The following is a 12,696-nucleotide window of genomic DNA, read 5'->3' as shown; positions in this document are numbered from 1 at the left end:
TTTGCCGGATTCAGTGTAAAGCCGTCCCCGCGTCGTCGGCAACGACGACCGGAAGCCGCCCGTCGCTGACAATGGCAAACTGAAGTGGTTGGAAGTGGGGCGTCGAGAGCCATGGCACCCGCCGTTGATAACCCCTCTCGTTTTGAATTGTCGAAACTTGCGCGCCTTTCCCTTTTTCTCCTTCCTTTGTTTTTTTTTGGGGGGGGGGTTGTTTGTTTTTCGCAAACCCCGCAGAAAGAAAGCCGGAAACTCCCGTTGGTGGAGAAAAGCGAACCGGCCAACCGAGGCAAGAGCCCTGAACTCTGTCGTGAGCGTCTCCCGCGCTCTCCGACGGGTTTTCTGCCGCTACGACGGCCGCTGGAGGGTCAGGGCCCGGCGGTCCCGATCAGTTGTGGGTGCGTTCTCTCGGAACGAGTCGTCCGCGGGTCCCCCCCTCGCCGAAGCGGCGCTCGGAGTGGGCGTGGGCGTGGGAGGGGCGGCGCTCGGAGTGGGAGGGGCGGGGCGGGGCGGGCGCGTCACCGGAGCGGCCGGGGGAAGGCGGTGTCGTGGTCAGCGGGACGCGTCGCTCCGACTCTTTCTAATCGCGAGGGGCGGAGGAGGAGGAGGAGGAGGAGGAGGTGGTGGTGGTGGTGGTGGTGGAGGAGGCGGGGGGCGACTCAGCCTTTTTTCCCCCTCAGCGCCAGCGGAGCCGGTGGCCCCGAAGAAAACAACGCAGCGTGAGACGCGCGGGTCCGAGCGGAGGAGCAGCGGGGCGGCCGGACCGAGGCGTCCCTGAACGGCAGCCCGGGAGCCGGAGAGGGAGCGGACGGAGCGACGATGGGGTTCCGCAAGAAGAACAAGAGCCCGCCGGTGCTGAGCCACGAGTTCGTGATCCAGAACCACGCGGACATGGTGTCCTGTCTGGCCATGGTCATTCTGTTGGGCCTGATGTTCGAGGTACCGTGGGACGGGCCTTTAGAACCGGCTAGCTGGCGTGACAGCTAGCGCTAGCCTTTCCACCCCGCTCCCTGCCCCTAGCCCTCGGGTCGTTCCGATCAGGGCTGTCGTTCTGGCGCTTCTGCCTGCGTGAAGTGGTAATCCGTGAGATGATTTTGTTTAAAAAAAAAAAAAAAAATCCCATATATGATACTTTATTTAAGGCGAAACAGCCATTCAATGCATTTGCGCTACACGGTATATGTGCGCTGTGCGCCGTTTCCAGCGTCGGTGGCGGGGTCCGCCTTTCCCCGGGCAGGTATCCACCGATCGCGCACGGTCAGGAAGTGAAAGGCAGCCGTGGTGAATCCGATGGACTGGCGCAGGTAGTGTTGTCGTCGGAAAACCGCAGATGTGGATGACCCTTCACTCAGAGGAACAGAAAAATATCCCGACCGAAGTGACCGAGAAAAAAAACAACAACAACAAAAAAAAACCCCGAAGCAATTAATCATATGAAAAGAAAGTGAGCGTCTTGTAGTTCGGGTGACCTTATGAGCGCCACTCTAACCTTTTGATTGTAGCTTCGAATAGAATCCTCGAACTCTTCCTTTGATTCTTGGGGGAACGAAACAGTGGTTTGGATACGCGTCTAATAAATCGAATGGGATCTCCATACCTATTACCATGTCGCCCGGGCGAAATCAATGAAACACGCCACCATTAGAGGTTGATCCTCTATCGAATGTTGTGTTTCTGATAAAACCCCAATTGCACATCAGAGATGACTGTACAATTCATCCGGTTCAACTCGAATACGATACTGTTGAATCCCAAATGGTGCTGTATCACATTCAAAAGTAACGCGATCCGTATTGATGAGCGTCCTGTCATGCTTGTTATTTTTATTTTTTTTCAAGTCTACTATTAGGGTTTTCTAATGAGGCCAGCGGTAATGTTCGTATGACTTCCCGGACACCATTGGCTCTCGGCGCTGTCGTCACTTCTCTTCTCGGTTTAATGCGTGAAAGCTGAGCCCAACCACGGCGGGTAAGAATGTTCTCTTTGTTCCTTTTGTTCCAGGTGACCGCAAAGTTTGCCATCATGTTCATCACCGTTCAGTACAACGTCACGCAAGCTCTCGGTGAGTTGAATTTCGGGTCGAATGTTGTATCTTTTTGTAATGTATTTATTTATAATCTTAAGTTATACATCTAAAAAAAAAAAAAGCCTCTTGAAATAAATGTTCATCTCGTTTGAATATCTTTGTTTGCTTCATGCAGATGACAGGACTGAGCCGGTGAACTTTTACCAGTATGGCCCCAAAGATGCAGCTACTGTTTTCTTCTACCTGCTCATAGCTGTCATACTCCACGCCTTGATACAGGAATATATTCTAGATGTGAGTATGCCGATCTAAAATGAGATAATGCAATTTTTGTTTCACTAATCCTTCTAGTATTTTCACACAGAGTAGTGCACGACCCATTGGGGTGTATGTCTGTGGAGATGGTGGAGGAGTTGCAAGGCAGGAAAATAGCTCAAAAACAGGGTGATACATGGAAGTGCCATCCTCTCCATCTGCTCTCTCACTTCTGAGCTTACAGACAGATTTTCAACTCAATGCATTTTGTCATAGTTGTTGAACCAATGCACTCTCTGTGTTATTTGGGCAACTTCGTTTGGAATAAATTCTCAATTCAATTTCTCCATTGAATGTGTGGGTTCTGTGCTCAGTCCTTGCCCATTACCCAAGAGTCATTTAAAAGCAATTCTTTCTCCAATGTGCACACTAATATAATAAGTATGCCACACCCTTGAGCCTTACGTCATTTGCAAATGAGTCGGTTCATTTCACTCACTGGGAAAACGTACGTCTCTCGGCCAAAAGCTATGAGGAGGAATGCTCCCTGTGCGGAAACATTTTCTCTGCTGCTTTATTAAGAAGAAAAATTGGCAAGAATAGTTTTTCAGAGCAAATGACACATACTGCTTCAGAAAGACGGCCCTCACACAGACCTGACGTTTAAGAACGCCGCTGTTTGGTGCCCTGGGACGGCCAAAAACCATGGCGTGACAAAGGACAGCGGGCTCTCCTGCTCCGCCAACATCAATGCGATGGCTCGCACCTGTTTCCCTCCATAACGGCTGCAGGTTACGCCCATTCTTTACCAGAGAAGCAGCATTTCCAAACTCCCCACCACTGCTACAGGGTCTTAGAAGTCGCTTTTCCCAGGTGTCGTCCCTGGCAACACCATGGTGGAGCATACTCCCTCCAAGTGTCCGGGCAACTGAATTACCGTCCGCCCTTTACAGTAAAAACAAAAAATGGAAGAGCCATTTCTTCAGGTTACACCTGGACTGACCTCTCCACCTCCATTTTCACCTCTTTTCCCCTAAAAACACATAGAAAACTTGCATTTACTCAATCACTGTTACTTGTTGCTATTGAAGGCTTTGCGGGGAAAGACAGATGCGTAGTAATGTCCAGAGATGTGGACTCGAGTCGTTGAGACCTGGACTCGAGTCGAGTCACTGTTTCGATGACCTGCAACTTGACTTGACAGAAAATAAATGACTCGAGACTGGACTTGGACTTGGAAGTTAAAGACACGTGACTTGACTTGAGACAGGATGACTCTAATGACTTGTTTGTGTTCACTTTCATTCACTGAAATCTTGAATTAAGACGCGATCGGCCAAAAAAAAGGTGCTTTGGTTGGGTAGTCCCCCCACACCTCACGCTGTAGTGGCTCTGTAGCAGATGGACAAATGTTGTAGTAATCCATGAATGGTGCCAATGTGGGAGATATCCTTATCAAACACAAATTGGTGTTTATAAAGTTGTAAGTCGCTCCCACGTGCAATCAAGGTGACTAAAAATGACTTACAATATTGCTGTAAAGCAGTTCTTCCGCTGATTTGCGACATAGTAATAGAAACTTTTTTTTTTTTACCAAATAGGGCTCATCAGTTATGCAGCGGATGTGTCACGATTTTTAAATAAGTATAATAAACCACATTGAGTATGCTGTACTTGTCTGTTTTAATAAGGGACGCTGCTGCGTTCATGGGGAACTCGGAAAACTAAAACATTTCGGAAGTGATGCCTTCACTGGAACTCGGACAAAAATAAAATAAGAATTAAATTGAACATCATCTTTTAAATATATTTTTTAATCTATCCAAAAGGTCTTTGTGCGTTTATTTTTTATTTATTTGTTTGGTTATAATTACAATTTTCTCAAATATAGAAATGTTTTTTTTTTGTTTTTTTTTTGTAAAATTCTGCACTTTTTCGCAAAACATCAGTAATGAGTGGGCTCGTACTCTGCAAAATCGGGATCGGCATCGGACCTAAAAATGTGCCGTCATCAAGCTCCAAAAATATATCTAGACGATACAATTTTTCTATCATCGTACGATATACAGTATATTGCCATATCGCACAGCCCTAATATTACATATAAAATATTAAAATGCTGGCAGGGGGGGCTAACATCCAGGTGCCCTGCACTGAGCACACTCGGCTACGTGGATGGGCACTCGGCGCTCGCGGCTGAATGGGGCGTCTGGTCGGCTGTGGTGGGGCTGGCCTCCCTCTCGCACCGGGCAGTTCGGGCAGTTCGGGCAGGGTGTTGGTCTGTCGGGGCGGAACCTGGCTCCGGGCCTGTCCGGGCGTAGGTGTTGCTCTGCAGGCTTCCGGCTTCTCTGAGGGTCAGGGGGTCTTCTGTGGTTGCAGGGCAGCGGGCTCGGGGCTTTCTTGCGGCCGTAGGGTGTCTGTACAGCTGCGGGACTCGGGGGTGGCTTCAGGGCCACGTGGAGGCGCCAAGATATAATACCGACCTTATACACCACAACCAATTGTGACAAGTCCTGTACACTCACTGGTGGACACACACACACACACACACACACACACACACACATACACATACACATACACATACACACACCACCAGCACCTGCTTTGAAGGCACCCCAACACCCTCCTGGTTGCATCCCTCTCTCTTTCTTCCTCATTTACCGCCATAACTATGACAGGAAGAGGCCACGTGCCCAATTGCTGTTCCAGTTTTCCTGGACTTAATTAACTCTGTTTTTTCGATACATGCTGTCGTCCGAATTTTATGTTTTTCCATCTACATGTTGTTTGTTTCAATGTTTATATTTTTCCATGTACATGTTGTTGTTTGTTTCTGTGTTTGTTTTTCCATGTTCATGTTGTTGTCTGTTTCTATGTTCATGTTTTTCCATGTACATGTTGTCAATGTTCACATAACAAGTGTCAATGTATCGTTGCGATCAAAACAATTTGTGCAAATCTCTTCATAACTTTGAGATATTCCGCAGACAGACGGACAAGGGCGGAATCGAACAAAGTTTGATGTAGTCTGGCTGTCATTATTTCACTGTTTAAAGTGATGGGGATGGAATATTTTTTGGATTGAGAAGAAATTAGGTAATACGCCTTTTATAAAGTTATTATTGTCTCTCTCTTCTTTTACATAATACAAATTCAATACAAATTCAATTAATTTGGCCAATAATATCATTATTGGACAGGTACTAATACTTTTTCTTTTCTATTTATAAAGACTGGATACTGCAGGGTGAGACCACAGTATCTTGGGGAAAAAAAGTGACTTGACTTGGGACTTGACAACCTGTTACCTGACTTGACTTGCCCAGGGAAAAATGACTTATGACTTGCTTGAGACTTGGACCAAATGACTTGAGACTTACTTGTGACTTGGATAAGAGGGACCTGGTCATATGTCTGGTAATGTCCATATTTAGACATAGCTAAATAACTGTTTAAATTAGCAAAATGAACGAAAAAAGGGTAATGAATGAAAATAAATGTTGGATTTTGTGGTACTTTTGAAATGGTCATCTAATGTTCTATTGTTTTTATAATTTCAGAAAATGAACCGGCGGTTGCACCTTTCCAAAACCAAACACAGCAAGTTCAATGAGTCTGGGCAGCTGGCGGCCTTCTACCTGTTCTCCTTCATCTGGGGCTGTAGCATCCTAACAGCGGTAAGACGAGCACGAAAACACAACCAGGAACCAAAGTGCATGCTGGGATACCTTGCACTGATGCTGTAGTTTATACACCTAATTTTTTATTATCATTTTGCAGGAGGAATTTGCAACAAATCCTACTTTCTTATGGGAAGGTTATCCACACAACCACATGGTGTAAGTAAGATAAGACTTTATTGATTGTGTGTGTGTGTGTGTGTGTGTGTGTGTGTGTGTGTGTGTGTGTGTGTGTGTGTGTGTGTGTGTGTGTGTGTGTGTGTGTGTGTGTGTGTGTGTGTGTGTGTGTGTGTGTGTGTGTGTGAATATATAACACTATAAATAAATATATACATACATATGTGTGTGTGTATGTATATGTATGGTACATTTTAGTGACAATAGTAATGCAGTAAAGTCTTTTCTGTTTGTCAACTGCATTCTGTGCAGTTTCCAGGTCAAATTCTTCTACATTTGCCAAATTGCCTACTGGCTTCATGCACTTCCTGAACTGTACTTTCAAAAAGTGCGAAAGGTGAGAGTCATTCAATAACGTTCCTTTAAAACCACACCTAACGGTTCCTAATGAACTGTGTTACACACACACGCTGCTGTAGTGGGAGTGAAAATGTATTTTGGTCATTATTTCTATTTCGAGGCTGGGAACTTCACTGTTTGATGCTCCGTTAAAGTGCCAATCTCGGAGATTTTGTCTGATAAACCACTCGATCGCTGAACGGGGTCACACAAAGGTGACCGAGCCCTTGGCCCACTGACTGAAGCCCTTCGATTTTCAGTATTCTAAGTATAAAGAACCGGGTGTCTGCATGCCATGCATTCACACACACCATGCATTCACTCCGCTACGCACCTGCAATTACCGCTTTTTCGCCAGAAACAATGAAACGGAAATCTTCAAGATTGCCTCTTAAATGAAAAATGTGTTTTATAAAATGGTCATTAAAATTACAAATGGTAATATGTTATGAGATTTTTATACTACATAAAGAATACTTGGAAGGATAACTATTGCAACTCATTATTTGTTTTCCTTTTAACAGGAGGATATTCCCCGCCAGCTTTATTACATTTGCCTTTATGTTGTCCACATCACTGGTGCCTATGTGTTAAAGTGAGTAAAATGACACCTCATCCTTAAAACGTCAGCATAAGATGGAGTTTTAGAGCAAATTCAGCACAAAGTCAATGTCTTACTTGACAGGCATTAAGTTCCCAAAGTCCCAATGTAAGAATAATACATATTGTTCAACATATTCATCGTGTATATCCAAGCGAAATGGTCGAGGCAATGTTTTAGTCTCTTAATATCTCAAAGATGTTTCCTTTTCTTTGGAACAATCAAGATTCACTCGTGTTTGGAAATTTGAGGAAAGGCATTCTGCTGACAAGGCTTCTACTTAAAACGCCTTATTCAGCAACATCAAATACATTTGTGCCGAATCTCATATTGACAACAAAATGTTTGAGCCCATTTATAGGCCTAATGGGCTGCTGGTCGTAACACTTTTCAGAAATGGTGTTCAAAGTGATTAATGATGATAGGACCCAACAGCAATGGTGTCCCATAAATTAGCATTTATTGGAGCAATTTCCTGATCACGCCACAAAGAGAGCGCGTCTATATTTACTGGGGGAGATTCTTTTCTTTGGGGCTTATTTGCAAAGCTTATCTCTGCACGCCTTGTGTGTTGTCATCAGGGCACCTACCGTATGCAAATCAACACGAATAGGCAACACACATTCAGTTTTAGGAACAATTGGTAGTCATCTATGGAAAGCCGTTTGAGTCAATATTTAATGAATAAATACATAAATATGTCCATGAAATAAATCCTGAAAGCAGTAAATTAGGCAATTAATAAATAAATAAATGTTAATATATCAATGAGTAAATATAGTTAAATGAATAGTTTTTATTTTATTTTAAAAAGGATGTTTTTCAAAATACTTATTTATTTCAGGCCATTTTTATTTCATAATGCCACATTTCCATTCTTTATATGCAAATGAGTGGGGCGTGGTTGTCTCTTTGATTCAGGCGGAGAGAGGGGCAGCCAGGCCGGCGCTGCCGTTGGCGCTCTCTTATGACTAAGAGTGGTTGGCCGGAGCTGGTCCTCAGCTCCCGACACCTTCTCAGTTGTAGTCAGGGGCCGGTAGGGAGCGAGCCGGTCACGATGGAGGGCCACCACCCCGTTCCGCTTGACCAGCCGCACCCTGTACACCACGTCCGACTGCTGTTCCAGCACAGTGCGAGGGCCAGCACACCGGGGGGCCCACACAACTCCCGCTGCCGGGAAACGGACTCTGCACCTGGGACTCAGGTGTGGGGTCTAATGTCCGGAGAGAAAGCAGGGTCTTCTCCCCCAAGCTGTCGAGCCACTGGGCTGGCCCTTGCACTGTGCTGGAGCAGCTGTCGGACGTGGTGCACAGGGTGCGGCTGGTCAAGCGGAACCGGTGGTGGCCCTCCACTGTGAACGGCACGCTCCCAACCGGCCCCTGGCTCCAACCGAGGAGGTTGGAGCCAGGGGCCTGAGGATCAGGCTCTGAGCAACCACTCCTACTACCACTGTTGCTGTAGGACAGCTCCAACAACAGCGCCGGCCCGGCTCCCCCTCTCTCCGCCGGCTCTGATTCTCAGAGATGGCCGCGTTCAAGTTGGCCTTTTAAGTCCAAACCCGGCCACATGGAGCATTTTTGTTTATTTACTGGTTATTGTTCAACAGCTAAGATCAGACTATAGGGAAAAAAAGTAGGCATGTTTTGTCTTGCACAATGGATTCAATCAGATTTCTAAATTAGCAAGTTCTACTAACCCTGTCAATATATTAAGATGTAGTCTTCCTAATATGGAACTTTGTTATTTCAGCCTCGACCCCAGTACCACCCTAGTGCCTTGAGTTATTTAGCGAAGGCTTTTTTAAGAGGCGATTTGAGTCGTCATATACTTAGATAATGAAATTCAGATATCTATCTAGAAACCGTATAAAATAGGGATAAAGAGGCTTTTTTTAGTCGATGGTGACTCGTAAATCGTGCTTGTAGAGTCAGAAGGCCAGCTTTAATGGACGGTAAAGGACGGGTCCGATTTGATTTATTTCTTGACTCCTGACTCCCTCTTGTGTCCTTTGTGTGTCATGGATTTTTATTTCGAGCGCTGTACTAGGCATACGGGGTTAGTCTATTTGAAAAAAAAAAAAAAAAAAATTCGCAAATCCGGGCCGGCTGAATGCCTTTAGGTCAAGCATGATTGACTTTGGTCGCTGGACGGCTCAAGGCACGCACTGTCCCCGTTTTTCTTGAAACTCACGTCTGAGCGCTCCCCCTCACGTCCTGAGCTGACCCTTCCCCATCTCTCCCTGCGCGTCCAGCCTCCACCGACTCGGGCTGGTGCTGCTGGTCCCTCACTACCTGGTGGAGCTCCTGTTTCACGCCTCACGCCTCTTCTACTTCAGCGACGAAAACAAGCAGAAGGGGTTTGTGGCGCCGTGTCTCCGCCCGCTGCTCCGCTGCCGCGTCGGCGCCCTGTTGACCGCCGTGTCTGTCTTCGGTTTTTCAGTTTCACTCTGTGGGCGCTGCTCTTCGTCATCGCCCGCCTCCTCACCCTCACACTCTCCGTCCTGACCTTTGGATTCGGGCTGCCCCGCACGGAAAACCAGGGCTTCTCTCTGGCCGAAGGCAACTTCAACGTGCTTACCATCAGGCAAGTCGGACTCACCGGTGTTAGCCGCGCCGAACTGCCGTTTCACCGCGTGTCATCGACGCCGTAGAGAAGGCGGGAGTTCGGCGCCTTAAAAATGCCGGAGAGGAAAGTTACTCGGTCGAAGAGGCCCCACCCTAACTTTACAGCACTATCTGAGGGGGGTCACAGACCAACTTCACCATGTAAACTACTCCTCCACCACAACCAGCCCCTTTTCCTAAAATTCATTGACGGATTACAACATCAAACAGAATTTTGGTGTTTTTGTGATTCTTTGCGTGACCTGGCAACCCTGCGTGTTTAAAAAAATATATATATATTTTATTTTTTTGCCCATCTCCTAGGATGACCTGCCTGGCAGCGATCTGCCTGACACAGGCCTGGATGATGTGGAAATTCATCAACTTCCAGTTGAAAAAGTGGAGGGAACACAGCCAGAACCAGGCGTCCAAGAAGAAGACGGTGAGCCCAAAGAGCAAACCCCACAAGAGGGAGCCCGCCCGAGGTGAGGAAGCCGGAAGTCAACCTTCTTCCGAAACCGATTGGCACGGGTGTAAAACCGGTGAGAGTTAAATGGTTTTGGTCATTCTCCGTCACTCCCCAGGTGGTTCCGCGAACGGCGTGGTGAAGCCTGACGACAGGACGTCACCGCGGGCGAAAAAGGCCAAAGCCTCGTAGAGACGGAAGAAGCTGGAAGGGGGGAAAGAAAAAAACGGAGTGAGGGGGATGTCCGTCAGTGTGACATCATGGCGGTTTCCCGAGGCGACTACTTAAACGCACCTACCCATCCTACTTAACTTTCCTTTGGGGTCAAACCTGTTGTTTTTGGTTTTGTACTTTTTTTTTGTTTGTTTTTGGTTTTTTTTTCAACTTCCTGCTGGGTTTGTGTAATTTTCTTTCCATTTCGGTGCGTCACCGACAGGGAAGTGGGCGGGGCCCGTTTTGGTGTGGACGCTCGAACGGGACGGGCACGTTCTGAAAAGTGTCCTTTTTTTTTTGTGTGTGTAAAATACTGCTCACGCGCGCGGTACTACATGTTTAGTAGATGTTCTGTGACACAGCGACGACTCCATTTACATCATTACACTCTTGGATGTCGGTGCGGTGTTTTGATTACGGACTTCCGACTTCAGGGCAAGTGTCGGCGCTGCAGGTGATCTGTACCAACCGTCATTGTTATCCAGTTTGGGCCTTATTCAGCTAAACTGGCCGTAAGCTTCTGTCCGACAAATAACGCGTCTCCCGCTCGATTTAAAACCTCTTTCGAGTTCTGCTGTTGATAGCAAAACATCGTTTAAAAAAAAAAAAATAATAATAATAATAATAATAACAAGTGAAATTCTCTTAAAGGGTGTTGTGCGCTGTGTTTGGAGTAGATGTCGGCGGTTGACTGAATAAGGCCTGTCGTGCTTAACCCTTGGTCATTCACTGCCGTTCTTCATCTGGCGTCTGCCGTATGAAGTCCACACGCTCAGAGGACTGAAGGCCTTTCCACTCGTCTTTTTCCTGCGTCTTGTCAGTCGCCCGGCCGTCGGAAGCCCCCACCCCCCCCCCCGCGACGGGCGCTGCGCGGCGCGCCTTCGGTTTAATCTCTCGGGCGGCGCCAGGGGAGGAAATCCAAGCAGGAGAATTGGCTGAATGACACTACGATTATTTTTTTGTGACAATGTCCGATGCATGTTGGTTTGAGGCTCACGGCAAGTTTCTTACTGCTGTCGACTTTGCATCTTTCTCACACACACGCCCGCGCACACATACATACACGCACGCACGTACACACACACACTGTTCAGTGGCCTTTTTACAACTGCTGCAAGAGGTTTGAGTTCATTATATTTATCAGGTGGATATTATTTTCTATCTTTTGATAAGCTATAACCAGCAAAGACAGTAGTACAGAGCAACTGTTTTCAGTTCTATCCAAACAATATAATCCTCCTTCAAGTGTCCTTATACTGTCAGTGGTCCACATAATACTTCTGCTTTCGTTCCGTTTGCCTTCTTCGGTTTGCCATTTATTTATTTATTTTTTTAATTCCCGTGTACCGGGGGGGGGGGGGGGGGCGAGCTTCTGACCACGTCAACATTTTCTGACATCCGAGGCTAAAACGAGACGTTTTGTGAAAAGGAGTCTTTGTGAGCGCGTGCAATATTGTCACTCCAGCTTGTTTGTTTTGATTATTCTTGGCGTGTATGTTTGTGCGGCCTTGAAAGATGAGGACGATGAGTGTAATTCTTGCTTGTCTTGTGAAAACACTGTTGCCTGTGTGCATAGCATGAAATGTGACAATCTGAATATTGACTCCCACTGTGTGAGCATTCAAAATCACATATTTTTTATTTTTTTTTTTAAATATTTTATTGGTTTCGCCATGCTTCTTTGAGTGAAACACTGAGTTGTGGCTAGGCAGATGTTTTCTAGGCTCTTGGTTAAAGTACCTGTGTGTAAAAGTGTCCGTGCGCCTCATTCCCACATCCTCCCCGAGAGAGACTCTGTGACTTTGTTTGCCAAACGTGGGGTATTTGGGCAATCCTGCTTCACCTTTCCAGTGATCCTGACATTGCTATGGAGCATTATGTTCTTGTTCCTTCGGCCATACTGTGTATATTTTATTTTACGTGGGTCAACTTGTACTATACTAAACCACTGTGCATGTGAGACCCGATGTTGGAAATACCGTAGCGCCTGTCTGCCTCTGGACGGTTCGGGAGTTTGGGGGGTTCGGTCCAATTCGGTGTTCAAAGCAGGAAGTGAAATGAAGATGTCATTCATTCAGCGTACCTTAACGGGGGTCCGACGGTCTTCGGAGCCCTGTGTCGCAGTGTCATGGGAGGGAAGGCGGAGCAGAGGACTTCTTTACCACCCCTGTTGCCGAACTGCTTCGGATGTAAACCGGAGGAAAAAATCCACGACTCAACCCTACACTGTACTAAAGTATATGTCAGATTTTTAAGATATTTTTATAGAGGGGGGGGGGGGCGGTTAAAAAAAAAAAAAAAAAATCACTGTCGTTCGGTATATGTGTGGATATTTG

At 46.5% G+C, this 12,696-nt stretch overlaps 1 protein-coding gene across 1 annotated transcript in view; it reads left to right on the top strand.

Moving 5' to 3' along the window:
• Positions 1–534: 534 nt before the first annotated feature.
• The window catches only part of LOC307241739 (translocating chain-associated membrane protein 1-like 1), a 13,073-nt gene continuing 911 nt past the window's right edge, over positions 535–12,696 (top strand). The window contains exons 1-11 of the mRNA XM_080015954.1: positions 535–936; positions 1,999–2,059; positions 2,199–2,317; positions 5,842–5,958; positions 6,062–6,120; positions 6,391–6,475; positions 7,002–7,072; positions 9,330–9,434; positions 9,518–9,661; positions 10,006–10,166; positions 10,266–12,696. The exon at positions 10,266–12,696 is cut by the window's right edge and continues 911 nt beyond it. Of these exons, the coding sequence (XP_079872080.1) occupies positions 817–936; positions 1,999–2,059; positions 2,199–2,317; positions 5,842–5,958; positions 6,062–6,120; positions 6,391–6,475; positions 7,002–7,072; positions 9,330–9,434; positions 9,518–9,661; positions 10,006–10,166; positions 10,266–10,339 (1,116 nt within the window). The 5' untranslated portion in view covers positions 535–816 and the 3' untranslated portion in view covers positions 10,340–12,696. The remainder of the gene's footprint in view (positions 937–1,998; positions 2,060–2,198; positions 2,318–5,841; positions 5,959–6,061; positions 6,121–6,390; positions 6,476–7,001; positions 7,073–9,329; positions 9,435–9,517; positions 9,662–10,005; positions 10,167–10,265) is intronic.

This window comes from Zeus faber (assembly GCF_960531495.2).
Source record: "Zeus faber genome assembly, chromosome: 15".
Taxonomy (NCBI): Eukaryota; Metazoa; Chordata; class Actinopteri; order Zeiformes; family Zeidae; genus Zeus; species Zeus faber.
Note: the sequence above shows the minus strand (reverse complement) of the source record. Positions and strands in the feature narration are given on the sequence as shown.